Source organism: Cetorhinus maximus, chromosome 16 (assembly GCF_964194155.1).
Source record: "Cetorhinus maximus chromosome 16, sCetMax3.hap1.1, whole genome shotgun sequence".
Taxonomy (NCBI): Eukaryota; Metazoa; Chordata; class Chondrichthyes; order Lamniformes; family Cetorhinidae; genus Cetorhinus; species Cetorhinus maximus.
In genome coordinates, this window is record NC_135894.1 from 27,521,466 (window position 1) to 27,538,579 (window position 17,114).

The window sequence follows — 17,114 nt, forward strand, 5'->3', positions numbered from 1 at the left end:
ATCAAAAACTTGAGGGCCCAGTCCAGGGTCATAACACCTCCTGCCTCAAACTGCCCTGCCCCCACACTCCTGCCATTGGTCACCTAACACCCGCATCATCACAAATCTCTATTTTCCTTCACGAATTGGAATAGGAACAGATCTTTTTGTTTCCTGATTAGACAACTCTTAACTGTCAAACAGGCTTTAACTCCCAAACCCAGGATTTTATGGATAATAAACAAAGTATTCCAAGAAATTGAAAAAAGACACAGTTGTTTAAGATGATGAAAGGATTTGCTGGGGTAGAGAGGGAGAAATAACTTTCTCTCACGGGCAGGGGGAAATTGAGAACAAGTGGGCAGAGTATTAAAATTCGAGCGAGGACATTCAGGGGTGTTGTCAGGAAGCATTTCTTCACACAAAGAGCAGAGGAAATCTGGAACTCTCTCCCTCGATAAGCTGTTGCGGTTGGGGGAGGGTCAAACGAAAATGTCAAAGCTTAGATTGATAAAATTTTAGTTTGGCAAGGGTGCTAAAGATTAGAGAAGCAAGGTAGGTAGATAGAGTTAAGATGCAGATCAAGCATGATCCACCTGCGTGAAGGGACAGGCTTGAGGGGCTGAACGGCCTATTCTTATTTCTTTGTTCTTCCTATGTACACAGTGTAATGTAAAAGGGGATTGGAGTAGGGCAAATAGAGAAACAAAAGATGTGTCCACAGGTGTGCACTCCACTGCAGCCACTTCTGGGCACCACACTTTAGGAAGGATGTGAAGGCATTAGAGAAGATGCAGAAAATATTCATGAGAATGGTTCCAGGGATGGGGAACTTCAGTTACATGGACATTGGAGAAGCCTGGATTGCTTTCCTTAGAGAAGAGAAGGTTAAGAGGATATTTGATGGAGCTGTTCAAAATCTTGCGGGGTCTGGACAGAGTAAATAGGGAGAAACTGTTCCCGTTGGTGGAAGGATCAAAAACCATAGGAGACAGATTTAAGGTGATTGGTAAAAGAAGCAATGGCGACATGGGGAAAAACTTTTTCATGCAGCAACTGGATAGGATTTGGATGCACTGCTTGAGAGTGTGGAGGAGACAGGGTCAATTGAGTGGTTAGGATCTGGATGCACCATCTGAGAGTGTGGTAGAGGCAGGGTCGATCGAGTGGTTAGGATCTGGAATGCACTGCCTGAGAGTGTGGAGGAGACAGGGTCGATTGAGTGGTTAGGGTCTGGAATGCACTGTCTGAAAGTGTGGTGGAGGTAGGGTCAATTGAGGTTTTCTAGAGGGAATTGGATTATCATCTGGGAAGGAAGAATGTGCAGGGTTATGGGGAGAAGGAGGGGAATTGCATTGGATGCATTGCTCATTCAGAGATGTGGCATAGACATGATGGGCAGAATGGTTTCCTTCTGTGCTGTAACAATCCTGTGGCTGCTACCATTTACTCAGAAATCACAACAGGTCCATGGAAAGTACCCACTGTTGGAGAGAAAGGGAGCAGTGGGTGTGGTGTAAAGTTGTTGAGTTTAATGTTGATGGATGATTGTAAAACTAATTAAAAGATGAGATGCTGTTTCTGAAGCTGGCATTCAGCCTGATTGGAACAGTATAGGAGGCCAAAGGCAGAAAGGTTAGACTTAGACTGGGGTCCAGAATCAAATTAGCACCCTGGTCTTGGACCTCAACTAGTTACAGTTTCTGTCAACTGCTTCAAATGAATGGACTGAATGCATGGTTGCTAAATTTGCTGATGACACAAAGATAGTTAGGAAAATAAGTTGTGAGGAGGATGCAAGGAGTCTGCAAAGGGGCACACATAGGTTAAGTGAGCGGGCAAAAATTTGGCCAATTGAGTATGATGTGGGAAAATGTGAACTTGTCCACTTTGGCAGGAAGAATAGAAAAGCAGCAAATTATTTAAATGGGGAGAGATTGCAGAACTCTGCAGTACAAAGGGATCTGGGAGCCTTGGTACATGAATCAGGAAAAGTTAGTATGCAGGAACAGCAAGTGATTAGGAAGGCAAACGGAATGTTGTTGTTTATTGCAAGGGGAATGGAATATAAAAGTAGAGATGTTTTGCCACAGTTGTATAGGGTGTTGGTGAGACCACATCTAGAGCACTGTTAGAAGCAGTTCAGAGAAGGTTCACTCAACTGATACCTGGGTTGGGGGGGTTATCTTATAAGGAAATGTCAGACAGATTGGGCCTGTATCTATTGGAGTTTAGAAGAATGGTGATCTTATTGAAATATGTAAGATCCTGAGGGAATGTGACAGGGTGGATGCTGAAAGGATGTTTCCCCTTGTGGGCAAGACTAGAACTAGGGGGCACAGTTTAAAAATAAGGGTCTCCCATTTAAGACGGAGATAAGAAGAAATTTTTTTCTCTCAGAGGGAACTCTTTGGAACTCTCTCCCCCAGGGAGTGGTGGAGGCAGGGTCATGGAATATTTTTAAGGCAGAGGTAGATTATTGACTAAAAGGGGAGTCAAGGTTATTTGGGGTAGGCAGAATGTGGAGTAGGGGACACAGTTAGATCAGCCATGATTTTATTGAATGATAAAGCAGGCTCAAGGGGCTGAATGGCCTACTCCTGCTCAATATTCATATGTTGTGCGTGCGTGTGTGTGTAATTCCCACCTTCTTCTACAAGATAAATCATCCTTGTCAGGGAAACTCAAGTTATACAATTAACAGTACTCCCACACATATGATCACAAGGTCAAGCAATTGCTTCAGAATGGCTGGGGTCATCAAGGTTATGGGAGCTGTCCATTATACCCATGTACACTCACGAAGCACTCTTCAGGATAAGGAGGCCACTTGAGCAAGCTGTCCGGATGCCTGGTGTCTGGTGCCTTGCAGTATGTGCCCAGCATCATTTATTCCTTCATGGGATGTGATTGCCAGCAAGGCCAGCATTTGTTGCCCATCCCTAACTGAGTGTCTTGCTCGGCCATTTCAGATTCAATTACGTTAGGTTAGGTCAGACTGGGTGAGGTCGGCAGGTTTCCTTCCTAAAGGCCATCAGTGAACCAGGTGGGTTATTACAACGATCCAGTAGTTTCATAGTCACTTACTGGGACTGGCTTTACATTCCAAATTTATTAACAGAATTTAAATTCCACCAGCTGCCATGGTGGGATTTGAACCCATGTCCCCAGACCATTTGCCTGGGCCTCTGGATTACTAGTCCAGTGACAATACCACTGCGCCATCACCATAGTGTGCCTCATTGCTTTATAATGAGGAGAGGAGGGAGGTAGTTCGGGTACAGAGTAGACACGTTCCCATGAGGGGGAAAGGAAGGACACCCAAAGCTACAGGTCTAGGTCACTACAGATCGACGTGTTAAGTTCCAATAGTTATTTAGGAATGCAGACCAAAACCAGACTCCTACAGACAGTTTTATTGCTTGTCATAGAACTCTCCACAGAGCCAACTAGGCTCAGCTGTTATCCCTTTTGTTTACTTAGTTAAACAACCTAATAATTAGCAATTGAACATCTTTCTGTTCTGTTCTGTTGAAGGGTCATGAGGACTCGAAACGTCAACTGTTTTTTTCTCCACCGATGCTGCCAGACCTGCTGAGTTTTTCCAGGTAATTCTGTTTTTGTTTTTGTTTTTGTTTTGGATTTCCAGCATCCGCAGTAGCTTTTAGCTTTTTGTTTTTATCTTTCTGTTCTGTTCTGTTGAAGGGTCATGTGGACTCGAAACATCGACTCTTTTCTTCTCCACCGATGCTGCCAGACCTGCTGAGTTTTTCCAGGTAATTCTGTTTTTGTTTTGGATTTCCAGCATCCGCAGTAGTTTTTTGTTTTTATAACTGAACATCTTTAACTGTTCCCTTCCCTAACAGATTCCCCTTGTCTTAAAAAGAAAGTAACCTTTAAGTTTATATGATCACACGAACAAAGCTAATAACAAATATCCATATATATCTTTTCCTTCAATAAATTGACCTTATTCCCCTCCTTACAAAAAAACACATGTATAGATATGTCCACACAAAAGTAGTATATTTCTTGAAAAAGACATCCCTCTTTGAGGATCTTGAGTAACTTCTTGGAGCTCGCTCCTCTTGTGGTGAAGCTGTCAGATAATTGGTAGCTGCTATCAATCCATTTGATCTTGGCAATCTCCTTATTCTCCATTTAAGCTTGCAATGTCAATTCGCAACCTCTTCTCATTAATGTACTTCGTAGAGTGAACATTTTCCCCCAAAGTGACTTATTATCTATAAAAGATTTGATAGGTACCGTTCCTGAATACCCTTTTCCATTTAAAACTTCAGCCAGTATCTTTGATATAAAGAATGCCATATCTATCACCTCAACAAGGGCGAGAGCCTCTGCTGCCGACGTACTTTTTACAAATCTTCGTATCTTTTTAGATTCCCATGCCAAAGAGCAGCATTTTCCTTCTTCCCCCATGAGAAATATTACAAATCCTCCCACACTCAAAAATCCATCACATTGATTTGCACAAGACGCATCACTGAACACAGTTTCATTTTTCTAAGATCACCCAAAGATGGGAATTTCAAAACACGATGCTCCATTTTGAATTTTGTCAATGTTTTGTTTGCCTGAATGATTTCTTCAGCCTCGGGATTGTTCATTTTAGTGCTCAATTCCAAAACGTCAAAACTGACATCCAGCCTTGTTTGTTTGCCTAGCCAATTGAGTTGCCCAATTAGACTTCGGAGTACCTCTTTTTCTGTTTCAGAAGCCACTGCATCTTTCTGGGAGGCCCTACCACAACTAATTGCAATGGGATTGACGTTCTCTAAATAGGATTGCTGATGTAAATGGACATGTGATCCGCTCTGCCTGATTTCCGATCCAATGTACTTAAACACACCAGAAGCCTGACTTCCAATTTTAAACTCCGTTCTGAGCCCATTAAAGACAACTGTTTCAAATTCACTACTGCCACCCCACAAAAAAATCATCTACATGCATCATAAAGATGCCTGCAAGTTTCCCTCCATGGTGCCAATGAAATATTGCCGGGTCTGCTTCCAACTGAAGACAGCCCAACTTTAACAAAACTGACCTCACTGAGAAATACCAAACTCTGGAGGCATCATTTAAACCATATAGGCATTTATTTAGCTTCCAGAGAGTCCCTTCTGTGTTTGATGCCTCTTTTGGTGGATGGAGAAAAACTTCCCTTTGAAGTTGGTGTCCCTGCAAAAAAGCAGCTTTAATATCAATGGACTAACATTCCCAAACATTTGTAGCTAATAGAGCTAAAAAGATCTTCAGCATAACTTTCCCTGCTGTAGGTGAATCTATTCTTATATCCTGATCACCCAATTTTTCTTCAAACCCTCGTGCCGCTAGCCTGGCTTTAGCTTTACAAGTCCCATCAGGAAGCACCTTTTCCATGCATATCCATCTATGAGACAGAGCTGGTTGTTCCCTACCTGGGACCTCTGTGTATACTCCAAATTCTTTCCAACCATATAGTTCTTGCTGTTTGGCATCCTTTATTAATTTATCATCTAATTTGTTTGAAGCTATTAAGACTTCTCATGGTCTTCTGCTTCTTGTAGTGTCACCAGTCTGTACCATATTCCTTGACCTTGTTAAGCCATGCCTTCTATCCTGCCTTCTATCACACTCCGGACTGTTACTGTTTGATCTCCCTCTCCCATTTATAGATGTTCTTTCAACAATTCGCGATCTCTTCCAAGAGGCACGTTCACTCCCAGACCCACTGTCTGAACTGATACTGCATTTCTGTGCCTTCCATTTTTGTACTTCATGCTCCCAATCCATATGCCTGACCTCCTGTCCTTTATCTCGTACATTTAATCAGTTTTTATACTTTCCAGTGGCCTTCCCTGCTCTACCTACAATCGTCGCTTCCCACCAACGACTGGCCCCTTCTGGCAAGTATGTAACTTTAATGCCAGCTTTCAGCAGTTGTCCTCTGGTACAAATCACCTCATCTTCTTCGTCCAAATTACCGTCTCTATCTTCAGATACCCTGTCAACTTCAGCTACCTGGTCCTCACAATCATGTAACATATAGGTATGAGAAGTACATGATTCCTTGTCCCTTCCTACACTTCCTGAACCCGTAAATTTGTAATCTGCACCAACTAACCTTGAAGAGTGTACTCAAGTCACCTGGTTCCCATGTTATAAAATGACGGTTTCCCGGGCCTTTCCACTCATGAAGTCCTTCTCGTTTATATATACCAAGGGTTGCATTTTCTGCTCGGCGAGCGGGAGGTGGGGCCCGCTCGCCGACGGGTAAAATGACGTGGGGTGACGTCGGGTGGAACTCCCGATGTCACCCCGCGCCATTTACATTTTCAGGTCGGCGGGGGTACAGCCGAGTTGGATGCGCGCCCGCTGACCTGTCAACAGCCTGTTAAGGCCATTAAAAAAGTAATTGAAGCCATTATTGCCTTAGGGTTGGCGGGCAGGCCAGGAGCCCTGGTGGGCTTCTGAAAAAGCACGAAACCTCATCCACGGACGGGATGAGGTTTCATGAGGGATTTTAAAATTTCAGAGTGTGTTAAAATAAAAGTTATGGACATGTCCCAATTCATGTGACAGTGTCACATGAGGGGACATGGCAGTGAAATTTTTCCCTCATCTTTATTTGGAGCTTCAAGTCTGAGCCGATCTCCCTGAGGCAGCACTTTGCCTCAGGGAGATCTGTGCACTCTTATGTGCACATGCGCTGACCTGGAGGGGCGCTGATCGGGAACCCGCCCTCCTGTGCCCACTCCCACACATCCCCTCCGACGGGGGGAAATATGTTGCCCCAAGTTTCCCTGATTGAAAATAATTTCCAATGGACATACATTGTGTCTTAGAGCTCGCCGAATACTTTCTGAAACTTCGGTTTTAAGTAACGCTCTTCTACCTGCATGTAGTGTGTTTAAATGCTCAGAAAAGATAGAGCTAATCGTAGTTCCATCCCAAGCTGGGGGTAATCACACAGGACTGAAGGAATTTTTGGGTTTCTACCAAAAACCAACTGATATGGATTATAGCCCCCAACCATCTGCAGTGAATTCAGCCCATGCTAGAGCTGATGTTAATTCACAGCTTGGTCTATCCATCAATATTTTACGAAGCATCTCATCTATAACCGCGTGATTCCTTTCACACACTCCGTTACTAAAGGGGCTTTTTGCTGCGGTATTCATAACTATTATATTCATGTTTATGCACATAACCCGTCGTTAGCAAATTCGCCCCCATTATCAGTGAGGAATTTCACTGACAGTCCCAATCCAGTCCCTATCCACTTCTCCATTATCTGATCCACAACTATTATCTTTTCTTTACTGTATACGATTGTTGGCTGGTTAAACCTTGTTGCCAAATCTACGAAATGCAAATTAAAAATGTTCTTTTCTTTATCCCACATTTTTAAATCCATCGCCACTTCATTGAAATCCATCACTAAAGGTTGACTCACTATCGGTCGTGATGGTGTCCTTCTGTATTTCTTACATATATCACATCTATCGCTTATCTCCTCTAAGTTTAGAGTACTCTCCATCCCTTAACAAAATTTTTAATCATTGAGAAGAAGGTTGGGCAAACTGCCGATGCAGTTTTAACACAATTTGCTTTTCGTCTTCCAAATTCCTACCCCCTGACACTAATAACACTTCTTTCTTTCATCTCCTTTGTAGAAAAGTTAGGTTTCATTAAGGAATACAGTCGTGTCCAGATTGCATAAATTGTAAATCCACAGGTTTTCCAAATACAATGACCTTGTTATTTTCCACGTCCAGCTTCATTTGCGCTTTCTTCATCAATGGTCTGCTCAGCAGTAATGGTATTTTGCTAGACACTACATCTGTGCTGATAAAATGATTGACTCCAGCTGTTTTACAGGGAATCGCTACCCTTTTTAAAGATTTTAGGGTATTATCATCTCCAAATCTAAAATTGGTGGAACTCTCAAATTCTTTAACCTTATTCCGGTCCTTGTCATTTAAGGAGTCCAGGTAGCATTTTAACCAGTCTTTTCCACAGACTGCAGACGTGCATCCGCTATCTAGCACTGCACAGTTGAAGGACTCTGCGACCAAGGCATTCATCACCGGGCTGAAACTTCTTGTAACTAATACAACGCCCTCCCTTTGGACAATATTTCCATCTTCTGCTTCTGAGTCTTCTGTCTCATGTTTAATTTCGAATGCCTTATATCATTTTGGATGGTTCATTGCATAATGGTATTTTGAATCGTATTTAAACACTGATTGACCCAAACCCTGGGCATTTCTGGGGTTCATTCTTTTGTCGTAAATCCCCAATTCTTTTCTCCTGCCATAATTGTCCAAGGCGTTTGTCCCCATTGTTTCTAGTTACAAATCTCCTTTCATGCTGATGCTTGTGCCTAAACGATCTCGCCGTCCCATTAACATTGTATCCTCCATTTCCTGTCTTACCGCCGAATGGCTCATTTGTGCCATGAACGCTGCCGGAAAGGAATGTTTTCCGAGGAATTTCTTTAGAGCTTCTGACATCTGTTCTAGCAGTGTCTCTCTGCAAACTTAGCTCCTGTTAGAACTAGAAGCCTGTCCATATTCTTAAACGTGAGCACTGACTGGGGAATTTCTAGACGGAACTTTTTCAACCTTGCAATATAGTCGACTGAATTCCATTATCTAATCCTCTATGGAACTTTATTCCAACTTTCTAAATTTGTCAAAATTGGACCATGCTTCATGAGCACTTAAGATCTATCAAAAAGGTTATTTATTATCCATAAAATCTAATAAAATTTCCAAACCTTCATCTGTGTCCAAATGCTCAAGCTCCAACTCCAAAAATACTTTGCATCTTATTTTGCTTTCGTCCTGTAGTGATAGTGCCAAAGCCATCCCCCTGTTATTTCTTTGGCAAGGACATACCCCATGTCCACATGGTTACTTCATTTTTCCATTGATCATTTGGTTGACACTCAGAAAACATCGCTGGGTAATCAAATCCCGACACTCTACATTTTGATTCAGCCAATTTTTTGTTTTTTTTTGAGTGACTCAAAACCACTCTGCTCATAAGGTTAATACCAAATACTGTCTTTTGCCCAAAGAGATCTTAGTTTCCAATCTTCTCACTTACAAGCAGGAACTATCCTCTGCTCCCACTGTTAAGCTCCAATAGTTGTTTAGAAATGAAGACCAAAACCAAGACAGACTCCTTCAGACAGAGTTTTATGCTAAGCTATAAAACTCTCCACAGGCCACACTAGTCTCAGCTTTTATACAACCAAATGTGTACTTAAACAACCTAATAATTAGCAATTGAACTTCTTTAACTGTTTCCTTCCCTAACATGAGGTTCATGTGAGACAGAAAAGAGGAGCTTATGAGAAATGTAAGGTGCTCAGTCAGGAAACCTGAGCACAATATACAAAGTCCTATTGAGATCCAAAATCGGGAATAAGAGAGGCAAAGAGGGAGCATGAGAATAAATTAGCCAGTAATATAAAAGTCTTTCATAAATAGTAAAAAGTCAATAAAGAGTCAAATAGTCAAAGGAAGGCTGTGGCTGACTAGGGGTTAAAATGCAGATCTCCTTCTGCAGGCGGTGACATGGCTGAGGGTTCTAAACGAGCACCTATCTTCACAAGAGTCTTCACTCCTGCCAACGTAGCAGTAAAGGAGGAAGTAGAAAGGATATTAATGGGGATCAACATGGATTTTCAAAAAAAGGGAGGTACTTAAAAGGCTGATAGTCCTCAAGCAGACAAGTCAGCCGGTCATATGCATCCTCAGTTACTGAGGGAAGTAAGGGTGGGAATTGCAGAGTCTCTGACCACAATCTTCCAATCCTCCTTCGATATGGGAGTGGAGAATTGTAAATGTCACACACCCCTGTTTAAAAAGGAGAGAGAGAGATAAACCCAGCAATCAGAGGCCAGTCAGCCTCATGTCAGTGGCAAGGAAACACTTGGAGGCAACTGCCTGGATTTTCACCATGACAGGGAGGCTCTCCTGGAAAATCCTGGAAACGGGACAAAATTTCGAAGCCCCACTGCCAAACCCAGCATTTCCCATCTTCGTGGGGGCGGGACTCGAGTCGGGCCGGGCTTCACGCATGAGCCATTCATGGAGGCAGGGGCCATTAAAATCACCAGCCACCTCCACTGACTCACAGCTTTTGAACCCCAGTTGCATGGATCAGAGTGTGCAGGGCGGAGCAGGCCAGGGAAGAGGAGGTCTGAATGTGGATTCTTCGGATAGCTAGGGTTCCCCTTAGGAGATGTAAGGCACCCTTTGGATAGGATCCTGGGACAGGTTTGGGAGAGGTAAGACACCTTTGGGATTGTTAGAATTAAACATGATTACGCACTTGTTACACACAAACTCACTGGAACTGTCAGGCTTTCCAGGAACTGTCAAGCTGTCAAGGAAATGTCAAGGGATACCAGGTGTGTTGACATGGAGAAGGTAAGGGCAAGGAAGGGTGGTGAGCAGGGGGTTATGGGGTGGCAAGAATTGGCATTGTTGGCATGGGGGTATGAGTTCGCTGAGTTCTCCCAACTCTGTGAACATTCTTCAAGGGAGGCAATGGTGCAGTGGTGTTGTCACTGGGTAATGAGATCCAGGGTAATGCTCTGGGGACCTGGGTTTGAATCCTGCCATCGCAGATGGTAGAATTTGAATTCAATAAAAAATCTGGAAATAAAAGTCCAATGATGACCATGAAACCATTGTCGATTGTTGTAAAAACCCATTTGGTTCAGTAAAGCTCTTTAGGGAAGGAAATCTGTCGTCCTTACCTGCTCTTGTCTACATGTGACTCCAGACTCACAGCAATGTGGTTGACTCTGAAATGACCGAGCAAGCCACTCAGTTGTAACAAACTGCTACAAAGACACAAAAAAGGAATGAAACCGGACGGACCACCCAGCATCGACCTAGGCACCAGAAATGACAACAGCAACCACAGTCCTGTCAACCCTGCAAAGTCCTCCCTACTAACATCTGGGGGCTAGTGCCAAAATTGGGAGAGCTGACTAGTCAAGCAACAGCCTGACATAGTCATCCTCACAGAATCGTGCCTTACAGATAATGTCCCAGACAACACCATCACTATCCCTGAGTATGTCCTGTCCCACCGGCAGGACAGACCCAGCAGAGGTGCCGGCACAGTGGTATATAGTCAGAAGGGAGTTGCCTGGGAGTCCTCAACATCAGCTCCGGACCCCATGAAGTCTCATGGCATCAGGTCAAACATGGGCAAGGAAACCTCCTGCTGATTACCACATACCACCCTCCCTCAGTTGATGAATCAGTGCTCCTCCATGCTGAACACCACTTGGAGGAAGCACTGAGGGTGGCAAGGGCACAGAATGTACTCTGGGTGGGGGACTTCAATGTCCATCACCAAGAGTGGCTCGGTAGCACCACTACTGACTGAGTTGGCCGAGTCCTAAAGGACAAAGCTGCTAGACTGGGTCAATGGCAGGTGGTGAGAGAACCAACAAGAGAGAAAAACATACCTGACCTCATCCTCACCAACCTGTCTGCCGCAGATGCATCTGTCCATGACAGTATCGGTAGGAGTGACCACCGCACAGTCCTTGTGGATACAAAGTCCCGCCTTCACATTGAGGATAGCCTCCATCGTGTTGTGTGGCACTACCACCGTGCTAAATGGGATAGATTTAGAACAGAGCTAGCAACTCAAGGCTGGGCATCCATGAGGCTCTGTGGGCCATCAGCAGCAGCAGAATTGTACTCGAACACAGTCTGCAATCTCATGCCCCAGTATATCCCCCACTCTACCATTACCACCGAGCCAGGGGATCAACCCTGGTTCAATGAAGAGTGCAGGGGGGCATGCCAGGAGCAGCACCAGGCATACCTAAAAATGAGGTCTCAACCTGGTGAAGCTACAACACAGGATGAATTGCATGCCAGACAGCATAAGCAGCAAGTGATAGACAGAGCTAAGCGATCCCACAACCAACGGATCAGATCTAAGCTCTGCAGTCCTGCCACATCCAGTCATAAATGGTGGTGGGCAATTAAACAACTGGAGGAGGAAGCTCCACAAATAACCCCATCCTCAATGATGGAGGAGCCCAGCACAGCAGTACAAAAGATAAGACTGATGCATTCGCAACAATCTTCAGCCAGAAGTACCGAGTGAATGATTCATCTCGGCCTCCTCCAGAGGTCCCCAGCATCACAGATGCCAGTTTTCAGCCAATTCGATTCACTCCACCTGATACCAAGAAACGGCTGAAGGCACTGGATACTGCAAAGGCTATGGGCCCTGACAATATTCCAGCAGTAGTACTGAAGACTTGTGCTCCAGAACTTGCTGCGCCCCTAGCCAAACTGTTCCAGTACAGCTACACACTGGCATCCAGCCGGATATGTGGAAAACTGCCCAGGTATCTCCTGTACACAAAAAGCAGGACAAATCGAAACCGGCCAATTAGCGCCCCATCAGTCTACTCTCCATCATCAGTAAAGTAATGGAAGGGGTCATCAACAGTGCTATCAAGCGGCACTTGCTTAGCAATAACCTGCTCATTGATGCCCAATTTGAGTTCCACCAGGGTCACTCAGCTCCTGACTTCATTACAGGCTTGGTTCAAACATAGACAAAGGAGCTGAACTCCCGAGGTGAGGTAAGATTGACGGCCCTTGACATCAAGGCAGCATTTGACTGAGTGTGGCATCAAGGAGCCCTAGCAAAACTGGAGTCAATGGGAATTAGGGGGAAAACTCTCCACTGGTTGCAGTCATACCTAGCACAAAGGAAGATGGTTGTGGTTGTTGGAGGTCAGTCATCTCAGCTCCAGGACTTCACTGCAGTAGTTCCTAAGGGTAGTGTCCTCTGCCCAACCATCTTCAGCTGCTTCATCAATGTCCTTCCTTCCATCATAAGGTCAGAAGTGGGGATGTTCGCTGACAATTGCACAATGTTCAGCACCATTCGCGATTCCTCAGATACTGAAGCAGCCCATGTCCAAGTGCAGCAAGACTTGGACAATATCCAGGCTTGGGCTGACAAGTGGCAAGTAACATTTGCGCCACACAAGTGCCAGGCACTGACAATCTCCAACAAGAGAGAATGTAACCATCACCCCTTGATGTTCAATGGCATTACTGAATCCCCCACTATCAACATCCTGGGGGTTACCATTGACCAGAAACTCAACTGGACTAACCATATAAATACTGTGGCTACAAGAGCAAGTCGGAGGCTAGGAATCCTGCAGAGAGCAACTCACCTCCTGACTTCCCAAAGCCTGTCCACCATCTACAAGGCACAAGTCAGGAGTGTGATGGAATACTCCCCACTTGCCTGGATGAGTGCAGCTCCAACAACACTCAAGAAGCTGGACACTGTCCAAGACAAAGCAGCCCGCTTGATTGGCACCACATCCACAAACATTCACTCCCTCCACCACTGACGCACAGTAGCAGCAGTGTGTACCATCTACAAGATGCACTATAGGAATTCACCAAGGCTCCTTAGACAGCACCTTCCAAACCCACGACCACTACCACCTGGAAGGACATGGGCAGCAGACAGATGGGAACATCACCACCTGGAAATTCCCCTCCAAGTCACACATCATCCTGACTTGGAAATATATCACCATTCCTTCACTGTCACTGGGTCCAAATCCTGGAACTCCCTCCCTAACAGCACTGTGGGTGTACCTACACCACATGGTCTGCAGCGGTTCAAGAAGGTAGCTCACCACCACCTTCTCAAGGGCAATTAGGGATAGGCAATAAATGCTGACCCAGCCAGCGACGCCCACATTCCGTGAATGAATAAAAAAAAATAAACATGACCCAGGGTCAAAAATCTGGGCCAATGGGTCCAATTTTAACCCATTCACTTACACAGGGTTAAACTTGGGCCACGTAACCCAGGGCAAAATTAATAGGCATTTGGAAAAGTGTGGACTAATAAATGAAAGGTAGCACAGGTTTCTTAAAGCCAAAAACAAAATATTGCAGGTGTTGGAACTCTGAAATAAAAAAAGAAAATGCCGGAAATGCTCAGCAGGTTAGGCAGCATCTGTGGAGAGAGAAACAGAGTTAATGTTTCAGATCAATGACCCTTCATCTGATGGTGGGAATACACAGTGTGGTCCCCAGCAGTTCCTATTAGGTCCACTATTCTTATTGATATGTATCAGTGACCTGGATTTGGATTTGGGTGTACAAGGTATCATTTCAAAGTCTGAGAGGTGACAATGAGGAGTGGTGGGGGATGGGGAAGCTCGTTTCGAGACTCTCAAACCACACTCGCTCGCTGTGCTCAGTTACATGGGGTCCACGTTACCTCCTTCTCCTCCCATGGTGGCCTCCCAATGGCGGGCTTAACATTGCGCCCCCAGAATGGCCGGGCTGTTGGGGACCCAGCAGCCCACCGTGCCTGGGAGACCCCCTCTGGCGCAGACGGCAAAGGTCCCCCTACCCCGTGCAGTCTCAGCAGGCGAAGTGCCATCTCCTACAGCTGTTCTACAGTGTTGTGTGTGGCCCCCTGGCTTTCTGAGGCAGCCACTGCAGGTTTTCCGGCCAGTGTGCAGATGCATTAAGCATTTTTGTGTGGCTGTCCACCAGCCCTTTTACCTGGGGCTGCCATCAAAGTCTGCTTCTGAATCCCCTGCAGCCAGCCTCTTGTGAGACCTCGCTCGGGGGAGCAGACCCCCCACACTCGCCTGTCGCACTGCCCTGGCTGCAGGCCACTCGTACCCGCTGTCTCATTACATGTAGACCCTGCCTCTGAGATGCTCCCTCTGCCTATATCTGAGCTGGTGGCTGTGAATGTCAGGTCAAGTGATGGCGTGTCTTCTTCAGCAGCCTCTTCCTCCTCCAGGCCTTCAGCCTCCATGGCCAGTGAGCACAAGAAATAGGAGCAGGAGTAGACCACACAGCCCATGGAACTTGCTCCACCAGTCAATACCATCACTGCTGATCTTGGACTTTAACTCCATTTTCCCGCCCACTCCCCATATCCCTTCATTCCCCGAGAGACTAAAAATCTGTCTATCCCAGCCTTAAATATATTCAATGCTGGAGCATCCACAATCCTCTGGGATAGAGAATTCCAAAGATTCACAACCCTTTAGTGAAGAAATTTCTCCTCGTCTCAGTCCTAAATGATCGGCCTCTTATCCTGAGACTGTAGCTCCCGTGTTTTAGATTCCCCAACCAGTGGAAACAATCTCTAAGTGTCCACCCTATCAAACCCCTTCAGAATCTTATGTTTCAATGAGTTCATCTCTCATTTTTTTAAACTCCTGTAGATATAGACCCAATTTACTCAGCCTCTCATCACAGGACAACTCCCTCATCCCAGGGACCTGTTTAGTGAACCTTTGCCTCCAATGCAAGTCTATCCTTTCTTAAATACGGAGACCAAAACTGCACACAGTACTCCAGATGTGGTCTCACCAAAACCCTATACAATTATAGCAAGACTTCTTAATTCCTGCACTCCAATCCCTTTGCAATAAAGGCCAACACGCAATTTGCCTTCCCAATTGTTTGCTGTACAAGTGTGTTAACTTTCTGCATTCCTTGTACAAGCACACCCAAGTTTCTTTGAGCATCAACACTTAACAGGTTTCACACCTTTTTAAAAAATATTCTGCTTTTCTATCTTTCTGACCTAAGTGAATAACTCCACATTTCCCCACTTTATACTCCATGTGCCATCTTGTTGTCCTCTCACCTAACCCCGTCTATATCTCTTTGCAGTCTCTCTGTATCCTCCTCACAGCTTACCTTTCCACCTAGCTTGGTATCATCATCAGTGGTGGTTCTTGGGTATATGAAAGGAAAAAGACACAAGGGTAGGGTTGGGGTGAGGGAAGGGGGCAAAACAAGAGGCTCATCGTTCTGCCACCTGCAGATTGGAAATCAGAACAGATTGTGGGATCAGGTTTGAGCAGGTGCTTTAGGCAGGAACATACCATTAGCCTCGATGGCTTCAGTGTTGCCATTAGCCGCAGTCTCAGTCATAGCCACTCCTTTTATTCCCAGTACTGTCTGCACAAGGGGAGGTCAGCACATGCAACCGTGCCTGCCTCCTACTGCTGGTTTGCTGCTTCTGCAGCTTATCATGGCCCACCTTGGCCCTGTAAAGGGAAGTGCATCAGTGAATGGCGTGCAATATGTTTGGGTGCTGTGCCTGCTATAGTTGAATAGCTGGTAGTGTGTGCAAGCTGTGAGATGTGAGTGTGTGAAGGTGAGGTGAAACATATGAATATGAGGCACTGATCAAGATGGTTGGTAGGTGAGTGAGGGGTGGGGGGGTGGTGGATTACCAGTCGAGTGAGATTCCCACGACCTCACCGTCTCCCTGCACTAGTTGTCTCAAACATTGTGTCAGTCACATCTTATTCCATAGTCAAGTACAGTTTAAACATCTGAGAGCCTCACAGGTCACTGAGTAGGGGTATATACTCACTCTCGTTCATGCACGAATGGTAAAGTTCCTTCGTCTTTTGCACAACTTCTTTGTCCCTTTCTTCATCGATAGGATTTTCTAACAACTCTACAGAAAGACAAAAAAACAGGAAGACAAGAGTCAGGGTTCAAGGGAATAACATCACAAACAGATTGAACAGAATCATTGCTAATGGTGTTCATTGAGCTGGGGAGGCAACAGTTTTGCTGGGGAAGGGGCCTAAGAGAGGGAGGGGGAGAGGAGGGGAGAGGGGGGAGAGGTGGGGAGGGAGGAAGAGGAGGGGGCAGAGGAGAGGGGAGGGGAGGGGGAAAAGGAGGGGAGAGAGGAGGGGGAGAAGAGGGGGAGGAGGGGGAGAGGAGGGGGAGAGGAGGGAGAAGGGAGGTGGGGGAGGGGGCAGAGCGGGGCAGGGGCATGGGCGGAGAGTGTGGGGCAGAGAGGAGGGAGGAGTGAGGGGCACGAGGGGAGAGAAGCAAGGGAGGCAGAGGGGGGACGGGGATGGGGAGCAGGGAAAGGAGAGGGGGAGAGGGGATGGGAAGCAGAGAGGGGGAGCGGGGAGAGGGGAGGGGGAAGAGAGTGGGGAGGGGGCAGAGAATAGGGGAGGGTGGATCAGTGGCAGTAAGGGAGGAGAGGCAGAGAGAGGAAGAGGGAGAGGGGTCAGAGAGAGGGAGAGGAGGCAGAAAGAGGCA

General features: G+C 45.8%; 1 protein-coding gene across 3 annotated transcripts in view; it reads right to left on the bottom strand.

Moving 5' to 3' along the window:
• phex (phosphate regulating endopeptidase homolog, X-linked) overlaps nucleotides 1-17,114 on the bottom strand; it is a 173,068-nt gene that overhangs the window by 109,694 nt on the left and 46,260 nt on the right. For all 3 annotated transcript variants that reach the window (XR_013579134.1, XM_078559554.1, XM_078559553.1), the window contains exon 4: nucleotides 16,429-16,515. Coding sequence is in view for 2 of the 3 variants with exons in the window: in XM_078559554.1 (XP_078415680.1) it covers nucleotides 16,429-16,515 (87 nt within the window). In the remaining variant the exon portion in view is untranslated. The remainder of the gene's footprint in view (nucleotides 1-16,428; nucleotides 16,516-17,114) is intronic.